This window comes from Semicossyphus pulcher, unplaced genomic scaffold (genome assembly GCF_022749685.1).
Source record: "Semicossyphus pulcher isolate SPU_LCO1_2020_fin unplaced genomic scaffold, fSemPul1.0.p SCAF_3, whole genome shotgun sequence".
NCBI classification, from domain to species: Eukaryota; Metazoa; Chordata; class Actinopteri; order Labriformes; family Labridae; genus Semicossyphus; species Semicossyphus pulcher.
In genome coordinates, this window is record NW_027211704.1 from 20,195,001 (window position 1) to 20,215,914 (window position 20,914).

General features: G+C 41.8%; 1 protein-coding gene across 1 annotated transcript in view; it reads right to left on the reverse strand.

Annotated features, from left to right (window-relative positions):
- cpne5b (copine Vb) overlaps nucleotides 1-20,914 on the reverse strand; it is a 132,412-nt gene that overhangs the window by 90,432 nt on the left and 21,066 nt on the right. Inside the window, exons 2-3 of the mRNA XM_069677998.1 lie at nucleotides 9,475-9,515; nucleotides 9,115-9,161 (exon numbers count right to left, since the gene is read on the reverse strand). Of these exons, the coding sequence (XP_069534099.1) occupies nucleotides 9,115-9,161; nucleotides 9,475-9,515 (88 nt within the window). The remainder of the gene's footprint in view (nucleotides 1-9,114; nucleotides 9,162-9,474; nucleotides 9,516-20,914) is intronic.

A 20,914-nucleotide genomic window follows, 5' to 3' on the forward strand; every position in this document is an offset into this window, starting at 1 on the left:
TTTAGATGAGATTTGAGATGCTGAAGGCTCTGGACATTGTTGGGCTGACTGCTTAAAGGTCTAGGACAGTGCCTCTGTAACCGCTGACCAGGGTGGTTGTTCCCATTTTTAAAAAGGGCAACCAGAGGCTATACTCCAGCTGTCAGGGTATCACACTACTCAGCCCATTTTCCGGGGGCTGGAAAGAAGGCATCGGCTGATCGAACAATGTAGTTTCCACCATGGACTTGGGCCAACTCTTTACCCTTACAGGGTTGCTGGGGGGCCCATGGGAGTAAGCTTATCCAGCCTACGCATGTTTTATGGACTTGGAGAAGGGGAGTCCTGTGGGCAGTACTGCGGAAATATGTGGTAACCGGACCGCTACTACGAGCCATCCAGTCTCTGTACAACAAAAGGGAAAGCTATGTAGACATCCTCAGCCCAAAGTCAAACACCTTCTCAGTGGGTGATGGCCTCCACCAGGGCTTTCTCTTGTTACCGATTATGTTAGTGATCATCATGTACAGGGTCTCAAAGTGCGGGGAGCAGAGTGTCCAGTTTGGGGAACTCAGAATTTGCTTTTACAGACGATGTGGTCATGTTGGCTTCATCCAACTGTGACCTCCAGCAGGCACTGGGGCTGTTTGCAGCTGAGTATGAGGCGTTTGAGATGAGAGTCACCACCTCCAAGTCTGAGGCAATGTTTCTTTGCCGGAAAAGCGGTAGATTATTCCCTTTGAGTTGGGAGTGAGTTACTACCTTAAGTGAAGGAGTTAAAGTATCTCAGGTTTCACGAGTGAGTGTAAAATGGAACATTAGATTGACAGACAGCTTTAGCAGTAGTGCGGGCGTTGTTCGGGACCATTAAGCTAAGAGGGAGCTGACCCATAAGGGAAAGCTTTCAATTTACCAGTCGATCTAAATTCCAACCCTCACCTATGTCACGAGCTCTAGGTAGTGACCAAAATGACTGTCCTCTGCAGGATGGCTGGCTGAGTTTTAGAATGGAGTAAGGAGTAGAGCCGCTACATCTTTGCATTGAAAGGAGCCAGTTGAGGTAATCTTGGCATCTCATTAGGTCGCCTCTATGGTGCCTCCCTTTGGAGCTTTTCCAGGCATGTCCAACTGGGAGGATACCCTGAGGTAATATACAAAATACATCGGACAACATCTAAAACTCTTAACAAGAAGATGTTAAAATATTAAATATGAAAATGTAAAGCTCAGGCTTTTCTGTACTAGGAAGTGTCTACTTCATATAGTGAACTTTATTGTCCATTATTGGAAAAAGTCCCCCGAGCATCTTTACTCCCACTTGGGCAGCACCCCTCCTTCCTCACCCAGCTTTATGCGCATACACTCGCATACACACAAACATTTCAGGCTCTCATGTTAGGTTGAAGAGTTTTCCACAGACAGACACCTGTTTATTCCAATATCAGAATTATCTTCCCATCTGGTCTTTATCTTAAAACCCTATTGATTTTGTTACAACTACTGGAGTGGCGAATCAATGTATGCAGTAATCAGAGTATTGCTGTATTGTGTGTCTTGCCTGCAGTGAAGATATACAATCCGATATAATAGTCAGTATTGTGTTTCAGCCAAACAAGTTTTGTTGAAAAACTCCAATTTCAATCAGTGTCTAGGAAGACGTTTGTAAGTAGGAGTTGTTTTTCCCTTATGTGGACGGCAGGTACCGTAGGTGGATGTGTAAGTCTACCTTGTCTTTTCAATCAATATTGTAAACACAACAAATATAATATATTGTGGGCAATTAGGGCAACATACTTGCTGTAAAACCCTACACCTTCTTCATGTTTCACAATGTTAACCACCTCTGTGACCTGTGTTTTTTAAGGTTGTATATTTCTCTGCTTGAACTCGGCGGCTGGAGATCTAAATTTAACACGAGCGAGGGAGAAAAGTGCAGAAAAAGAGCCACCCAGACTTTCTTAGAGACCCTGAGGTGTTGATGAGGCTGTGAGCACATGTTAGTAAAGAGGCGGGTGATGGTGAAGAGGAGCTCTGATAATGTGATTTCCCTGCTGAGTGGAAGAGACAATACTGTGCTGCAGAGTTCATTAGATGCTGCTGGGCTGCTGGGGATGGTTAATGAGAATCTGGCATGAAGTCCCTGACCCCCACCCTCGACAGGTACACACACACCAGCATCCACACAGATGTAGACCAGCGCGCACACACACACTGAACATGTGGCAAATTTAACACTTCAGGCTTTATTATCCATTATTGTGGAGACATACATTTCAATATCTACATTTATACCATGGTCTAGGTGAATACTCGATTCTGATTGGCTGCAGGGTGTGAATTCATTCTTGAGAATTGGACGTGCTATATCTAAATAGTAAATATAGCAACAAGGATGCAGTCAAAGCCTAAGTTTACAATTTATACAACTCTTTAACAGGCTGTAATGTAATTAACACTGTGTGACTTCAACATCTCTTCCAATCTTTATGGAGAATATGAAGATTTTGATGACTGGGAAGCAGCTGAAAAACTGGAAAGTAAAATAAAAACATTAAGAGCAATAAACTTAAGCTGGTTTTACATTGCTAGTTCAAGTCAGGACTGTTTCACCTCATCTTTAATGTAACATACACAGAGGTGGAATGGTTGGGCTAAGTCGTTCCACCCCAGAGCCGTCCGTCTTCGAAGATAGTGACGGAGGCGAAAACGGAGGTTAAATGGCGTGAATGTAAACCTTAGAGCAGGCAGAGCAGAGTGGCACGGTGCGTGTATGTAAAGCTTGTGCTGTTTGATTATAGGGTGAGCGCCTTTGGCTTCTGCAACGCCAGAACATGATGTAAAAACAAACACTGGGGCAGGTTTACGCCTGCGTTGCTTGGTTCAATGTAAAACACCAAAAGCGTAACGGCGGAGCTTTGTTACGGCGCTGTGGTGAACCCTTTGAACTCACTGATACTAGGTTACTTAGCGATAATTACAATCATCTTACATCCCATTCATTGTTAATCTCTCTACGTTAGACTGCGGCCGACAGTAAACATGGCCTATCATTTGTTGATCTGGAAACAGCAACATGTCTAGCTAGCTAGCTAGTCTTGCTGTTAATCATACTATCAAATTATATTTACTTTATGTCAACCGTATGCAGCGTTATCGACTTTTAATGTTGCCAGCATTTTGTTACCTAGTCGTAGCTAAGACCCGTTCTGTTTACTGAAGAAAAGAAAGTTTCCGTTGCATTTGATGGGATCTGAATGATCTTTTTCAGGTATTAGTCAGACCCTCAGGTGTTAGCAGCAAAGTCAGGTTACAGCTTGTTAAAGATTTTGAAAAACAAAACTTAAAGGTCTATTTAAAGTGACCATGGTATAAGCAGGAAAATTGAGGTTTTCATAATCATAAATTCCTGATAATGGACACCCTGTCAGGCATTCTCTTACATGAAAACAGACCCTCTCACACACACATACTGTAGGTGAGCCCAAGGTGTAAAACAGAGGCCCCAACAGAGGACAGCAATAACTCAACATGAGTCTAATCCTTCAGCTCTGGTTCTTTTATTTCAAACCTGACAAAGATTTAATCTTCTTCTTCCCTGAAGCACAAGCAAACCTCCACTAGGACTAATGCCATCTGAATGTCCTGCAGCTCCGTGGCCATCATGGACTTCTGTTCTCCCTGCACCATGTTCAGAAGACAGAAACACAGAGCTGATGTAATGAGCCTAGTGTGAGCCTTGTGTTCTCACAGAGAGAGGTAAACGATGGTTGGGTGAATTAGTGTAGACTTTTGTGTTTTGGCCCAGAGTGAAAAGCACCGGGGTGTGTTTAAAAGAGAGAAACACACAGAATATCAAACAGCCACAGGATTGATAAGAGAGTTAACGGTACTTTGGATGTTGAGGGAGGAGAAAGAGACAAATAATCAGCTGAAAACCATGTACACACATCTGCAGTACGTACACCAACAGCGCTAACAATAGCATGTGGCAGCCTGTGATGTCACAGGCGAATTAGATGGAGGGGAAAGATAAAAAGGTCAGCCTTGTCACATCTTCATAAAGCTGCTTTAATTAAGCACCATCCACCTTCTTTCTTGCTATTGTGCAAAAATAGTGTAGGATGAGGCAGAAACAGCCCTTACATTTTTATGTAAGTGGTGCTGGTTATCTTTTCTGGAAACAGTCCTGTGCTGATGTATGCAGGGTGCTGGCCGGGCTGCAGGACGGAAAACGTTGCAGTATGTAAAAGGGTTTAACTGCCAGGACTAGCCCTAGGCTGTGATTTGGGGATTTGGACATAGTCAGAATTGCAGCTCATGTGATGACCGACCTAAAATACTTTGTATTAAGCAGTACTTAGTGTATGTTGATACCAGGCTGAAAAGCTGAGGGTTGTAAGGAAATATTGATACACCAGGGGTTGCAATATTATCTTTTGAGAAACTGAATCCATTTTGATAGTAACCAAAAAATTAATCATTTTACATCTATAATCTCTTGCATTTGCAAATCAATAGTTTGAATGCAGGTTTTTTTTTCCTTTAAAGGTGACCGTTCCTTCTGAGGCTGCACAAAGAGTTGTGCAGTCTGTGATAACTACAAATGTAATTCCTACTGTTCTGACTGAATATAGAAGTTAACTTTTTAAAATCAGATTTCATGCATTTGGTGTTTGTTTTGCTATTTGAGTTTTCTGGCTGAACCGGCGACAGGCTCATGGGCGGCCAAGGCTCACTGATACGCATGGGGAGGGAAGGCTGGCCCGTGTGGTCTGATCCAACAGAAGAGCCACTGACGCTCAAATTGCTGAAAAAGTTGATGCTGGTTCTGATAGAAAGGTGTCAGAACACACAGTGCATCGCAGTTTGTTGTGCATGGGGCTGCGTAGCAGCAGACCGGTCAGCGTGCCCTTGCTGACCCCTGTCCACTGCCTAAAGCGCCTGCAATGTGCACGTAAGCATCAGAACTGGACTGGACTGGATCCCTTCATGGAAACAGTATTCCCTAATGACAGTGGCCTCTTTCAGCAGGATAATGCGCCCTGCCACACTGCAAACATTCAGGAACGGTTTGACGAACACGACGAGTTCAAGGTGTTGCCTTGGCCCCCAAATCCAATCGAGCATCTGTGGGATGTGCTGGACAAACAAGTCCGATCCACGGAGGCCCCACCTCGCAACTTACAGGACTTAAAGGATCTGCTGCTAACGTCTTGGTGCCAGATACCTCAGCACACCTTCAGAGGTCTAGTGGAGTCCATGCCTTGACGGGTCAGGGCTGTTTTGGCGGCGAAAAGTTTTACGTATATCGTGTTAAGTAACATATTGCCAGATTCACACACAGCCCATGGTTTTGCTGCTGTTGCTACTGCAGGTTTATAAGTGTGAGCTGCTGCACCTGGGTACAGGGTCACAGGGTATTCAAGTACACTTGTGAGTTAAACCACACAAGGTGCTGAAGCTTTAGAGACAAAAGAGGAAACTGTTCAAGGAGTATTGATCATTTTTTGGCACTTTATATGTCCTTGTTTTAAGTTTTATAAACACTGACAAAGAAAGAAGTGTCATGTTTTTACTACCAGCAGTTGTGATGGGACAGGTTTCCATTGCAGCACCAGAGTTATACAAGTGCGGTCACACTTCAGCACACGGACAACACTGTGAACACTCAGGGAAGAACCCCTCAAATCAGCCGGAACATTAAATCTCCCAAAACGTATTTTCCCACCAAATTTGGAGCATTTTATTTTGAAGGGAAAACGAACATGTGCAGCCAAAAAGCAGAGAGATTATTAGTTCAGTGATCTTCCACTGCAACGCTAAAAAGGATGGAGGTATTCTTAATGAAAAGGAGGTCTTCTCACAGTGCACCAGCTGCATTAACATGACAGATTATGGAGGTGTGCTGGAGGGTCCTGTCAGAAAATGTTATTTTAGCGTCCCTGGTGAGTCACCTGTTTGGCAGAGGTTTGGGGGCTCACACAGTGTTACCTGGAGCACACCACTTCCTAACAATATGATTATGGATGTGATGGTTTCTCTCCGCAAGCTTTTAACTGCTTTGAAGGTCCCTATTCATAGAGCAAGAACAAGTGATTTGACAATAAACGCTTATTATATGAATTATGTTTGGTGCAGTGGATAGGAATAACAGCTCTCACACAGAGCTGTTGTGAAACAGGAAAGTGTGAACGAGAGGTTTATTATGGAAACATCTTTACATATGCATGTGCCTATGCTTTAAGTTAGCATCTTCTCACAAACATAACATATTCCCCCGCAGTCCCTCCGCCACATTTGAATGAAAGCCCACACAGCCATCTGCTTGAAGCGGGTAAACACACATGCAAGACACGAGGGTCATCTGACTGCATAAATAACCAGTTACATTAAATTCTGACACATTAAACATCCGAAGAGGGCCGGCCTGTAGAAATATTAACTGAGGCTACTTTGAGGCTCTGACACTGGGCACTGTGGGCTGAGAGATGATGTCAAACACGGGGGCCGACATCAGAGGAAACTATAGTAGTCTTATGGGAATGTGTGGATAAGCATGCACAGAAATACATTCTGACTTTACACACACGCAAACACACAAAATCAACCTAAAGTGTAAGAAACACACTTTGCCATTTATCTTTGAAAAACTTTTGACCTCAGGAAGTTCAGGCCAGACATCACTGATAACTTCTGAATCTCTAGTTTATTTTCTTTGACACACTTTCACCCATATTTAATCTCACATGTCCCAGTGTTGTCAGCTTTATTTTTTGTGCCCTTAACTTTCATCCCCACTGTTATAACTCCTATTTTATATTGTCTAATGTTCACTGTATAAGTCAATTTGGGGTTCAGCGTCTTGCCCAAGAACACTTCGACATGTAGATTGAGGGAGCTGGGGATCGAACCACCAACCTCCCGATTGAAAGACGACCGACTCTACCACTGAGCTTGATTCTGTCTTTGTTCGATCTATATTTGTGTTCACTCACTCACTTTTGAACATACAACTGAAATGTTTTTGTATTTGTAGGACTTTTCTAAGTGGCTCTTGTACCTATTCCTCCAAACCACATCGGCGGTGCATAGTTTGACTTCCATGTTGGTACTCCGGCCTTCTTTTCCAAACAGGCCATGCCGACGGGCCATCTGTAAATATCACACTCTCTATTGGTCATTCAACCTCACTTCCAACTACACAACTATCCCTTTGCAGATTATATAGTTTTGTCATAGTAAAACTAATTTATTGTGTTTTTGTGCAAAAGTGTGTGAGTTCAACAGCACAGAGGAATAAGATATACATGCTCTAGATACAAAGATTATATACATTATTGTTTGTTTTAGCTTTCAATGAGATTTGGTAAGTAAGTGAAATATTGTCTGATTCATTAATAGTGCCATAGAACTAAAGATTATAATTATCATCTGACAATTTTTTGCAAATGCTAGTTCATGTAAAATGTTCGGCCTCCCATTGCACAACCATCTACACCAATCAGATATAACATTATGACCACCTGCCTTATATTGTGTAGGACCCCCATTTTACCGCCAAAACAGCCCTGACCCGTCGAGGCATGGACTCCACTAGACCTCTGAAGCTGTGCTGGGGTATCTGGCACCAAGACGTTAGCAGCAGATCCTTTAAGTCCTGTTAGTTGTGAGGTGGGGCCTCCATCGATCAGACTTCTTTGTCCAGCACGTCCCACAGATGCTCGATTGGACTGAGATCTGGGGACTGTGGAGGCCAAGTCAACACCTAGAACTCGTTGTCGTGTTCCTCAAACCCTGCAGGGCGCATTATCCTGCTGAGAGAGGCCACTGCCATTAGGGAATACCATTTCCATGAAGGGGTGTACTTGGTCTGCAACAATGTTTAGGTAAGCGGTACATGTCAGAGGAACTTCCACATGAATGGCAGGACCCAAGGTTTCTCAGCAGAACATTTCCCAAAGCTGCACACTGCCTTTGCCGGCTTGCCTTCCTCCCACAGTGCATCCTGGTGCCATGTCTTCCCCAGGATAGTGACGCACACGCACCCGGCCAGCCACATGATATAAAAGAAAAGATTTATCAGACCAGGCCGCCTTCTTCCATTGCTCCTTGGTCCACTTCTGATGCTCATGTCCCCATTGTAGGCACTTTCAGCGGTGGACAGCAGTCAGCATAGGCACCCTTACAGGTCTGCGGCTACGCAGCCACATACACAACAAACTGCAATGCTCTGTGTATCCTGACACCTTTCTATCAGAACCAGCATTCACTTTCTCAGCAGTTTGAGCAACAGTAGCTCTTCTGTTGGATCCACATGGGTCAGCCTTCACTCTCCACGTGCATCAATGAGCCTGCTCTGACCCAATCGTCTCGCCATCACAATTTGTTCCTTATCAAATTCGTTAAAAACCTTGCGCTTGCCCATTTTTCCTGCTTCCAACACATTAACTTCAAGGACAAAATGTTCACTTGCTGCCTAACATATCCCACCCACTGACAGGAGCCAACGTAGCGAGATAATTAATGTTATGTATAACTTATCTTTCTAGTTCTGACTTGACTTGAGAGGGCAGCAATGTACAGGAAGTGTACAAATATCATCTCTAACTCTCTAGGGAGTTTGTGAGCACTTTATTTTAATATCCGGTCCACTCACACACCAGCTAAATCATTAAATGTTTGTTTTAGATGTCATATTTGCGGCAGAACAAAAGAATAAATGGACAAACAGAAGAAATGGTCAGATGATGAGTAGAGAGAGGGGATTGTGAGGCTGCATAAAGCAAACAAGGCTCAGTGTGTGAGCCGTCTAAATGCCTCCCCAGTGTGCTTTTTAGTCACCAAAGTGTCAACGTATTGATCATCACATTGTTAGGGCTCTTCTTTGTTGGCTGAAATGTCCAATTAGAGAATATTTCCGTGGCATTTTCAGACAACTGATGGCTGAGCAGCTTTAATGAAGTGGTAAAGCCAAATGCTGCATGCCTACACACAGGAGGAAGATAGAGGTACGGAAATGTCTTAACTAGAGCCCCACCCACACACACACACGAACACACACCAAACACACAGTGGGTCCAGTCAGAACCTAATTGGACCTACTTCCTTTCTTCTTATTTGTGTGTGTACACTCACCTCCCTCCACTGTTTGGTTTCAACACCTTGCGTATAGAGCACGCACACTGTGAAAAAGTAGCAAAAAGAGACAGAGAGAGACGAAGAGAGAGGGAGATGGAGAGAGAGACAATCAGAGAAATGCAGGCAGATTCCAAATGGGAAATCAATGCTGAGGGTTTTAGCTTCAGTACAGTGAACAAACAACGACCACACTCTGAGAAAAACAGAGAATTCTCAAAACACAGAGCACAAAAACAGAAAGGAACAACACCAACCAGAAGAGAAGGAGGATTTATGTATGTATATTTATATTTTAAAGTATTAGCAATACGAGGAAAGCTCCTGCACAGACAAACATCAAGTCTGAGACATACTCACATGGGTCTGACTTGGAGAATGTGTCTTTATCCAGCAGGCTTCTGCAAAATGAAGAAAGAGAACAGAAACTATTGTTACTCAGCGGCAAAGAAACTCTTGAACATACTGAAATGTTGCTGTCATGGAAGTCTGAAGTGTTTTTGTTGCATCACATTTTTTCATCACCCTTCCCTCTCTGATTATAGATGTACATGAAACATAGAGAACCTCACCCTGTTAAGATCCTATTGAGGATTTTCACCATGACACTTGGCATCAAAGGCTACCCATAATACCTTGCAAATAGCTCATGGATATAGAAAGAAAGACAGTAGTAGGTGGCAATGTACTTTAAATTAAACATTCTACACAAGAGGGACAGAACAATTGCCCTGCACACCCTCAACATCAATCTTTAACAGTGGCTTTTGTTCTGCTGTCGGCTTCTAATCATTTGTTCAATATTAATCCAAACAAGGAACTTCAATGATAATTTCAGACTGATCATTAAAGCTCTATTTTAATGGCCCTGTACACCCACGCAGGTGTTTTCAATCAGTCTAATTAGGCCTCTGCTCAGGCTGAAGGTGGGCGGAGCTATGTTGGGTCCTCTGCAACAAATCCTTCAAATGAAAACACTAAATACCTTGTGAATTCATTTGTATCTAGAATGACACTTAAAATTGCCCACTCTCTGAAACAACAGATGCTGATGTATTTGTTGGGAGGACATTCTCGAATACTCATCAAATTACACAAAATCACTGGACTCATTGAGCTAGAATGATAGAGAATGATTAAGGACATTTAAGCAGAGTTGGTTTCTCAGCGGTTGTGTCGCATGAAGTGGTTGGTGGCTAACCGTGGGCTTCTTCTGCTCGCAGCTATTTTTCCCTCTGACAGTCACTCGGGAGCTGCCGGGGGAGAAGCTACGCTATGTTGGCTACTGGGGGCTTGCTAACTACCGCAGCTAGTGATGTTTTGGTTTCCAAGGTGTGTGTCTCTAATTCCGTGAGCCTCGCCTCCGTAGCTACAAAAATACTACATAATAAATGCCCTTATCCATGAAGGAGGCGGAGGTAAAACTAAACATCTGACACATTGAACAGGACAGAGCAGGAGAGGGAGAGGCGGAAGGAGAAGCTATTTTAATAGTTTAACTACTAAGCTAGCGAACGAACGAAATATGTCGCTATAGTAACAACGAGTGTGCTTGACGATAACTTGTGTACGTTTAAGTGTACAGCGGCTAAATAACCGCAGTGATGACAACTAAAGCGTATCAATCGATTCAGCTTGAGCTCTATCGACAGAAATAACACAGGGCAACACAGTAGCAGAGAGAAACAGGAAATGATGCAATACGCTCACCGTAGTACATAGTACAACGACAATGCATTTGATTTGAAACATACTACTTCCTCTCTTCAACATTGAGCCTTGAATTATTTATCACAAACTTTGATCCTCTTCCTCATTTGTCTCTGCTATCTTTACAGCTACGTGGATGTACAGTCCCGTACGCTGTGCAGAGGATTGTTGGTCAGAATGGCCAAAAAACATGTTGGCTAGCATTCTGCAAAATGCAACCTGATACTTGGACAACCTGGTATTGGTATTCACGTACTGAATCTTTTCTGGCATACTGAATAGCATGGAAGTATGGACATTGAATGCACCCACAACGCCCACACAGTTATGAGCTGAGGTTTGTTCAGTCAAAATGATGGGTTTATCTGTCTGTTACTAAGTAAAGAAAAGAACACTGTACTTTTGCTTATTTTATTCTGTCACATAAGCCCTCTGCACAGGTTCATGTGGGTGGAGTTATTTGGTCACAAAACAGACAAAATCCTGCGCACACATAAGAAAGGGAATGCTGTAAGCTGTCCCACCCGAACAGATGAGTCAGAGAAATGTCAAAGAAGCAAAGTCGATGCACACCTACAGTCCTGAGAACAGGTCTAATCAGTCTGAATAAGTGGAAGCACCTGCGGGTGCAGCACGGCTGAACAGGAGCCTGAATTCTTAATGCAAGACGAACCAACAGTACTGTGTGTTCCCCAGAGACCCAATCAGAATCACTCCTTGTTTTTTGCTCATTTAACAGCTGGTTAAAATACAGAACTAGGATAACTACCCAGCGTATGTACAGTTTTAAAATCAATGTACCCACTTGCTTCTAGTATTAATCAATGATCCTATGTGCTACTTAAAGGTACTTTTACTGTGTGGCTTGAGAGATAAAAGCACAGATCAAGTTCTGTATGTCTAATGGATGCTGGAAGTGAGCACTTAAACATGAAACCAATAATGCACACATCATTTTACATCTACAATCTCTCGATGTGCAAATCTCATCCGCGTAATGAGCACCAATGCATGCTCATTTAAGTGCTGCAAAATTAGCTAGCTAGCAGGCGTATTAGCATAGAAGATTGTTGGGTTTGGTATCTTGAACAATAGCTCCCTGATTAGTTTGTGTGTTTACTCGATGCTCATCTGTTCCTCTGCCTGCAAAACGCAGGCCTCTTCTTTGCAATGGAATTCAGTGTACTCATTTTTAGTTACAAAATAAGTTAGTTAGCCTTATCGTGATTCTTGGCTAACCGTCATTTACATTCAAAAGGAATCCCCTGAACATGAACTTAAGATTCGTGCCTGCAGCGGTGATTTTACAGTGCAGGTTGGAGACAGAAAATTATAGGTCTCCATAAAAGGTCATTATCAAGAGTCTGTTTCAAACATGTACCTTTCTACCTTTCTGTCCCACTCAAGCACCCAGCTTCTGTTGCTTAATCTGTGTATTGACTTCTTCTGAATTTCTACCCTGTCTAAATGCTAATGTATGTAAAGATTGACTAGACAAGACAATTATCCTGACCATATGAACAATACACCTTTAAGTAGAAAAGTAAGGCCCCTTGCCAGATGAGGTTTTTACTTGATAGGTTGCATAATTCATTCATTTGGTGTGATTTATTTTATTGACACTATACATAAAACAATATATTACTCAAAATGCACTGAAATATTTAATATTTAAGTGAGTCAGATAGATTTTTTCTCTCTCTTGCTGTTGTGGAAGAAAGTTCATACTTCTTTTTATAACTAGCAATCAAGAATTCATGCCTCGTTAGAAAACTTTCCCTCAAGTTTTCATTTCGAGTTTCAACTTCTTGATCTTTAATTTAGAGCACGCTCGTGTCGAAACAGAGAACACCTCTCTCATTATATTGTGTTTGATTTAAGAGGTTTACGGGCCCACAGGTACACCATAGTGAATCTCTCAATAACTCGGTGCCTCTGAGATGTCAAGGAGTCTTTTATATGAGAATACACTGAACATTAAATCAGTGTTTGACTCCTGACGGTGAGGCCGTAACATCTCTTGAAACAACCGGAAGAGTTTCTCGGCTGAACAAATGCAAACGAGCGGTTGTTACTCCAGTGTTAAGTGAGCAGCTCAAAAACAAGGAAAATACCTCACTTGGTAGATGAATGAGCTCTTTGTAGGCAAAGGTGCAGATGTCCATTTAGATGTCCAAAATGTTACCTTAACATTGGCTAAATCTTTAGCCAAACCTAACCATTATAGGGGTGCAAATGGGAGATCAGACTCAATAATCTGGATCCAAATAAACTGACAGCAAACCAACATATATGGACATGTGGACTGGGTGTAAAGCCGCACGTTCCCCTTCGCTTCCTCTCCTCCTTGTCTCTCTTGGACTAACCCCCGAGTCGTATTTTAATGCATTTTCTATAAATCTAACCTCAGCTCTCAACCTGGAAGTTTCGTGTTGCACCTCCATCTCACTTGCTTGACCTTTTCAAAAAACCTGCCAGAGGCTGCTGTACTCAACACTATATTACCCTTCATGTTTCCATCTGCTCGCTCACTCACTAAAGCAACACGAGAGCCTCCCTCGCGTTCCCGTGCCTGCTGCCTTCTTTTTTTTTTTTCCTCTCAGGTTTCTGTTGTCAGAAATCTTCAGCTGTGTTCTTTCATCAGCTTCAATCTCTTTTGATCTTTTTTCCCCCCTCCTGTATGTCTTCCTCCCTCCCTTTATACCTTTCGAGAACCAGTTGAGAGAACAATTACTGATAAAAGGAGAAACATGAAATACTGGAATCCTGTTCAAAACTACAAAGATGACACTTGCTGAAGTGTGATTGTTGAAGTGCCTGTCTGTCTAAATTTCATCTGCAGAGTCCAAGCTTTTCAGGCAGACGTGCTGTTCATTAGTATTTGATATGAATTGAAAAGAGAAACAGATTTGGCATCACTAAGCAAGCTAATTAAATAAGCAAATCAGAGACCACACAGCACTGACTTTCAACGTTAATTCATCAGAAAAAACTCTTGTTCCTGTTTCAGTTTATGATCCTTGAATGATGTATTTCTCAGGATTGTTTGTAATAATTTCATGTTTTGTTCGCTTTCACTTCTACAGCACTTCTCCAAATACATTTGGATTCTTTCCATCCACCAACCCATCCAAACAGCCCTCAAAGAGAACATTAGCACACAACATGGTGCCGCAATCTATTTTTCACTGCTTTCACTGTTTGAATTTAAGTGTGACTCCTAAAGTACAAAGTGTGGCAACATTTCACATGATAGATATTGAACAATGTGCTACAGTATCGTCTTTTTAGTGTGATAACTCAAAATAACAAATACGCCACTTTGTACGAGAATCGTTTGGCATTACTCCAAGCAAGAGCAAGCTTAAGTTACTGCGACTGTATGCTAAGTGTGCCGCATGACACGGCATAAAGTTTAAAGCCAGAACCCTGATAGTTCTCTCTGTAAACCAATGAGAGTTAAAATTGTGAATAATAGTTTTATATTCATGAGAAGGTAAGACAATGGGAAATGAAAGTTCCTCTGTTTTGGCTCAGTAAGTAAGCAATTGTTTGCTAACTCTTAGCATGACAGTGACATCGCAGTTACAACACCACATATTTCAAATGGGTGTGTTTTTTTAATTGTATTTATCAAATTTGGGCTTATATAACTAGCCATGCTACTTTTTGAAATGGATATCCAAAAATTCACCTCAAACCCATGACTTGCTAGCGACTACTTTGAGTCGCTAGCTACTACGAGTGCAGGCTAACCAACAGCTGATAGACGCAACAGCAAGGATCCCGCATGTCAGCATGTTTAACAGCAGAACAGCTTCTTTGTGTTGATCTGAAGCAGACGTTCACTGATATATAAACTTTAATGACTGTAGTGATTGTTTTAGTTACGTCTCCTCTCGCCGTTCTTCTCTACTTTGCTGATCCAGAACAGATCGACTGCAGGAGGCGTATTTGTCAATAGAGCTGTCAATCATCCTTTTTACAGCATCAAATGACTAATTAAAAATAAACTTGTCAGAAAAATGAACACTTGATCGAAATCAGCATGATAAGAACTAACTATAATGACAGAAACCATGTTTGAGAAAAATGTATTTGGCGTGTATTTTGATTTTATAGTTTGACTCATGTCCCATCTGTTAACGTGGAGGAGGCGGGCTTTATGACCTATACTGCAGCCAGTCAGCAGGGGGCGATAGAGAGGGTTTGTTTTCACTCTTAGGGAGCTGTCATGTCGTCCATCTTTTCATACAGTGTATGGGGCTAACAAGAGGTGTTAGCCAGTCGTCTACAAACATTGTATAGCTGGAACTTTTGTACCTGACCAAAATAATAATTTTAATACAAACTCTTCTAAGCATAACTTTTTCTTTATTTTCTTCTTCTTTTTGTCTTCATGAAGAGCCAGCTGTAGAGCCAATGTAGGAGGTTGCTATTTTCTCACTTCATATAAATAAATAATAATGATACATTCATTTTATTCAGATGGTGTGGGAGTTTACTTGACCTTTCATCTATTCTCATTACATTAAGCCCTGAGTGCATCAGATCCTGTTTAAATCCACACAGCCTATCATCATAAATTAGAAGTCACCGGAGCCAGTGTGCAGAAAGGTTGACACAGAGTGTTTACATTTTTCTTGTGTATAGGGATGTGCAGAACGGAAAATAAGTAAATGTCAGGGTAATCATTACTGTAATCCCGTCTGTGTTGAAGGAGCCAATTTGAGATACAGTATGTGTGGGATGTGCTCCTGATGTGACACGTTGTAATGCTACAAAAAATCTGAAATTGATGTGCGTCCAAAGATTTGCTCGGTGCTATATTTAACTTAAATTAGGGAGTTTTCTCACTCAATGTGTCGTTAAAACCGGAAAAACCTATTATACAGTAACAATGTCACAGTCACCTCTTTCTCTACATAGATCCTGTGTTAATATCGCTAAAATAGCCATAGTTATTAAAGGTTGAAGAACATTTTGCCAACATTTAACTATTACATTTCAAGAGTGAAAAATAGTTTAAATACTTCACTTTGATTGGAGTTTTTGCAACACGTGTACGCTTTAAGGAGCAACAGCGCTGTTCACAGTTGACTCGTAACATTTGCATTCCACTGTTATAACTTTGTAGGGACTGTGTGTGTCTATGCGTGTGCTCTGTATTTGTGCTGTATGATATTATCGCCCAAGCATGCCAGCATCAAACCAATTATTCCAGCATTCTCCTCCTTTCTCTCTTTCCTAATTTAGTCCATGTTCCTCCTGCACGCTGGCCCAAAATGAATCAGCCCATATGTCATCCACCGCTGCTTCCTCTCCATCTTTGTCATTTCCACCTCCTGTTTATCTGTCGGCTCCGGTTTATCCCTCTAATGGTCTCTCCATTATCTGTTGGGTTAAACGCAGCCTCAAATTGCTTTCATCCTCGTGCCTCTGCTCTTCATGTATTCTTTATTTTTAACTGTGAGTAGCAGCCTTTTTAAAATCACTCCATCCCTGTTGACAGCTACCTGACAGGCATCACGGGTTCAAATGGGGGGAAAAAAGCAGATGGTGTGAATGTGAGAAAAACAATTGCACCATTCTGAATAATAAAACAAAACGCGTTCACTTGTGATTAATACAGCCCTACAGTGATGTGATAAAAGTTTTTCTGGACACAGTGTCGCTGGATTGCTGCAGCTAAGGCAATGCCAGTGTTTCATTCAATCTCTCTGCCATCTCATAAACACATTCAAGGCTAACAGAAACTTCAGATCTAACATCAGGGCCATGTCCAGATGTTTGGACTAGGGATAGACCGATTATCGGCTGGGCCGATTATCGGCGCCGATATTCGGCATTTTGACGCATATCGGCATCGGCCTTTCTTTTTTTTTTTTTTTTTTTTTTAATCCGACAGCCGATAAGAGTTCATTTCTTTACAAATTTTATTTAACTTTGTTTTATTTACTTAATAAAACTTCAGGAAGTTATTTATGTATTTATTTAAATTTTCAGTTAAGTGTTGGAGTTTGTATTATTCTAAGTTTTTACGCCAATATTTTCACTTTTACTGCAAATGAATATCGGCTCCAAATATCGGTTATCGGCCTCCTTGACTACTTATAATCGGTATCGGCCCTGAAAAAACCATATCGGTCTATCTCTAGTTTGGACTTGGGTGGCCAAACGGGGACACTGACTTGCAGGGGTGGTATGAAGTCTGTATCTGTACATACATATGAAAAGTGTCTCCACCATTCATATGTACTTTAAATGCAGTCAGGTAGGTATCATACAGTCATCACATCTCGAAAAGTCACAGTTCAAAGATATATAAAAAAAAGTGCTACATTGAAATGCCACGAAAGCTACAAAAGCCTGATACAACGCAGCCCAATAAGGTGGTTGGAACTTAAGTCCCACCTCTGACCATGCAGACAGCCAATCACAGCTTAGAATTACGGGGTGGCACTTGGGGTGGCCGATCAGATTTTAGAGGGGGGCCCCTTGCCACCCCAGGCCACCCCCTGGAGCCGCCCCTGTCTGAAATCTTTCTGAGCATTAGCAGCAAATGCCACATACAGTACATACAGTTTCCTCTATATATGAAATATAATTGAAAGCAAACCAGGTCTGGCTCTAAGTACATATTCTTTGTGTGTCACCATTGTTGCATTATGGGAATTACAGTACATCCTCCTTTTTTTTGGCTCAGCTACTGTAACACATTTGTGGTTTGTGCCACAAGGTCTCTTGGGAGTCCTGTTGCCATCTTTCCGCAGAGATAATCGGTGAGGAAGATGGGCTTTTTATGCTCTGAATCCAATAACCTAAACATGATTTTCTGTGGAGCATGATAGATGAGCAGCCTATGTTTCTATGGCGATGGTTTTTCTCTGAAGGAATGTATCCAAGTTTGTTCCCAGACTGTAGGCAGCACAATACGCTTTTTTTCTGCCCCCTCTCGATCGGTGTAAAGCTTTCAGATATTAATAAAAACAAACAACACAATGAGAGGCGTTAGGTTTATGTCCATTAGCAAACAATGCAATGGAAACAAAAAAAAAATCTGTACATAATTTCAGCTTCATTACACATTATTGTAACTACAACAACGTCAAAGAGTGAAACAGCCAACATAGTTTCATTTATTCACTATGAAAGGGTCATTTTCTGCTGCCACTGAATAATTAACAGCTTCTATTTTCTGTTAAGTACCTTCTAAAATCGGTGCTCTACACAGCACACAACCCCAATTTCATGTCAGCTCGCTGTATCTGAAGGGCAACAGGACTGCAGTCTGCAAACATAAAAATATAAATGATAATTGTCTTTTTGTGTTACTTTTTACCATGTTTTAAAAGAGCACTGAATGTTTTAGCTTAAACTGAGCAGGAGGTGGCCAGTGCAAAGTTCCTTCTCCGTCACAAGAGACGGAGCCCATCTGCTGCATGTCCCCTCACTTTTTTAATATATTCCAGTTATGTTTGTTGTACTTAATATGGTGGTTAAGCAAACCATATGTAAAGTGCAAATATTCCTAGTATTCTTCCAAAAGTGAATTTAAAAAAAAAAAAAAGGTTTTAAATGCACGACATTAGTGCTTCTAGGGAAAGAGAGTGACCTTATTTTTGTAGCTGAGATAACAAGGAGTCACAGAAGTTACCGGCGGAGCGTAGCATCGCGCCAGAGAGAGGTAGGAGATTAGCATGTCGACACGGGTTCTGTGTTCCAATCAATGCGGATTGGAGCCAAGGCGATGTTTACCCAGGTCTGCTGCAGAGTCATTTGACCGGGGTCTGATACTGATTTTAGCCTTTCCCATTGAGCAAAAAAAGCTGGATGTTAGCAGCTGTTAGTGGTTTTTATGACCAATGGGAAAATGGCTATAGACTTTACAGTTGGAACTGCTCTAATGGCGACAGTTTACTCTGTAGCCTTTGAAAAGTTAGTGTACTAAGCTGGTATCACTCACAATAAATCCAGCGTTTCCAGTTATAGTGAAGTGAGAGCATGAACCACTGCAACATCTGTGTGAGGTCACTGTCTAGTGTTTCTCTGGGTTTTTCGTCTCTTTCCTTTTTTTCCCGGATTAATTGGCCAATCAGAATTGAGTATTCAACACGGCAGTGTCATTAACTGTAGTAACATAGGCGAGCATCAACTCTAAAAACATGTTTTCACATTGTTTTAGTCAGATTTTTTATACTTTCTTGAGGCTTCAATGCGTGTTTCACATTATTTGCGAGATTCACACCTGTTATGCCTCCCACTTGCTCTATATGGTTGGATAAATAATGTAAATTCTCAAATACTCTAATTATCAGCGGCAGAGAGAACCAGGCTTTTATTTGGGGCAGACTTTATTCCTTATTTCCCCTTGTTTTATAGTTACTGCAGAGATTAGCTCCATCCTCCCTCAGTGTTCAATTTGCTCATACCTACCACGCCTCTGGTTATTACCTGAGACCAGGGCAACACATGCCGGCATTTATAAGAGAATTTATGGAGCTTTAAAGTTCAGCAACAATTTAACAAGACAATAAATTGGCATCCAAGGTGAAGGGAGTCATTTCATTGAGGACACACACACACACACACCTGTACACACCAAATTAATGCTCACATAAACCCAACAAATTGTGGCGGCGACTATCCATTCTCCCTTCACTATGCATCGACGTGTATGAAGGCGACTCAACCGGGAAGTGAGACGGGAGCAGGAGGAAAGGCTGCAGTCGCTGAGGCTTCTCACATCCAGCCAGCAGGAGCTCAACCTGTGTGCACATCTCCGTCTACAGAAGCGAAAACCTCATCAAAGTGATTCTTTTATCACTCTGAGTCAAGTGCAAACCCCACAGCATCTGCCTTCCTACACCCCAACCCCCAAGTCAACAGCGGCCCTGCCCTAAATCTTAAAAGCTTTTTTTTGCAGACGATGTGCTCATCTACAACAATGATGCAGCCACTTTAAAACTCTGAAGCTTTGTTGCAGAGCTGCATGAAGTACTCTAATGAGCAGAGAAAACTCAAACCAAAATGGTCTGAAAAAATGAAATTGCAAACTTACAGTAAAAATCTGTCAACTGTGTGGGCACGTTCTGCAGAGAGAAGCAGAAGAATCACTCCGACATGTCACCAGGATGATGAAAAATTAGCCTTTCCAATAATTTCAGCGTCAGCCTTAAACACGCCTTTAAGAACAAGAATAAACTTTCCACCAGGGCATCAAAACAGCCACCGCTGCGGCATTAAATATTTAAAATGTGTCACCACATTTGCATTAGGTGTTGCGTAATGCATTTCAAAGGGATCGGCAATACTGAAGGGGATTCAAACTTACTTCCTGAAACACAACTTCCCGTATGTAAATTAGGTTATGAAAAAAGATCTGAGATCCTACAGATGCAGCGGAGGCAGGATTTGGGTATGTATGTCTCTGTGCGCCAGGGAATTTGTGAAATCAAGAGAGCAGGAATGTAGGAGAGGAAAAAAAATCAAATGTAAGAACAAGAAAAGGAGGGGAGGAAATGTGTGTCAGAGAACGTGTGTGTGTGTGAGAGAGAGATGGAGAAAAAATGAAGCCCTCTGAGATTAGATCAGAAATAGACGGAGAGTGTAACGGAGTTCCTCTCGCACGGGGAGAAGAAACAGGATCCTGTTAGACTGACAGACAGATACAGCTGACTTTATTTACAAGGATCTGACACACACACACACCAATCATTCGACAGCTCCTTCTTTCCCTCAGACCTGCAGGATGTTCTTCTTTTGAAGACGAGAAATTACAGATGATGAGATTTGGCACTTTAAATAGAGCTCATGTCAGCATAAATAGGCTGCCACGGGCTAATAATTAAAACTTTCAGTGATCTTTTTAACTTAAATAAGCCTCCTCTCTGATACAGCTCACTTCTAAAGCGTCTGTGATGCATTGAATGAATATTTATCGAAATGCTAAAGCTGGTTAAGAGTCTACTTTTATGGAAGCCGCGGAGCCTTTAGCCAACGTATCGTGCATTGAAATATTGTTTCTAACACAGAATTCCCTGGAAATTTACATCCAACAAAAGACTGTGAAACGCACATGTAGATGGAG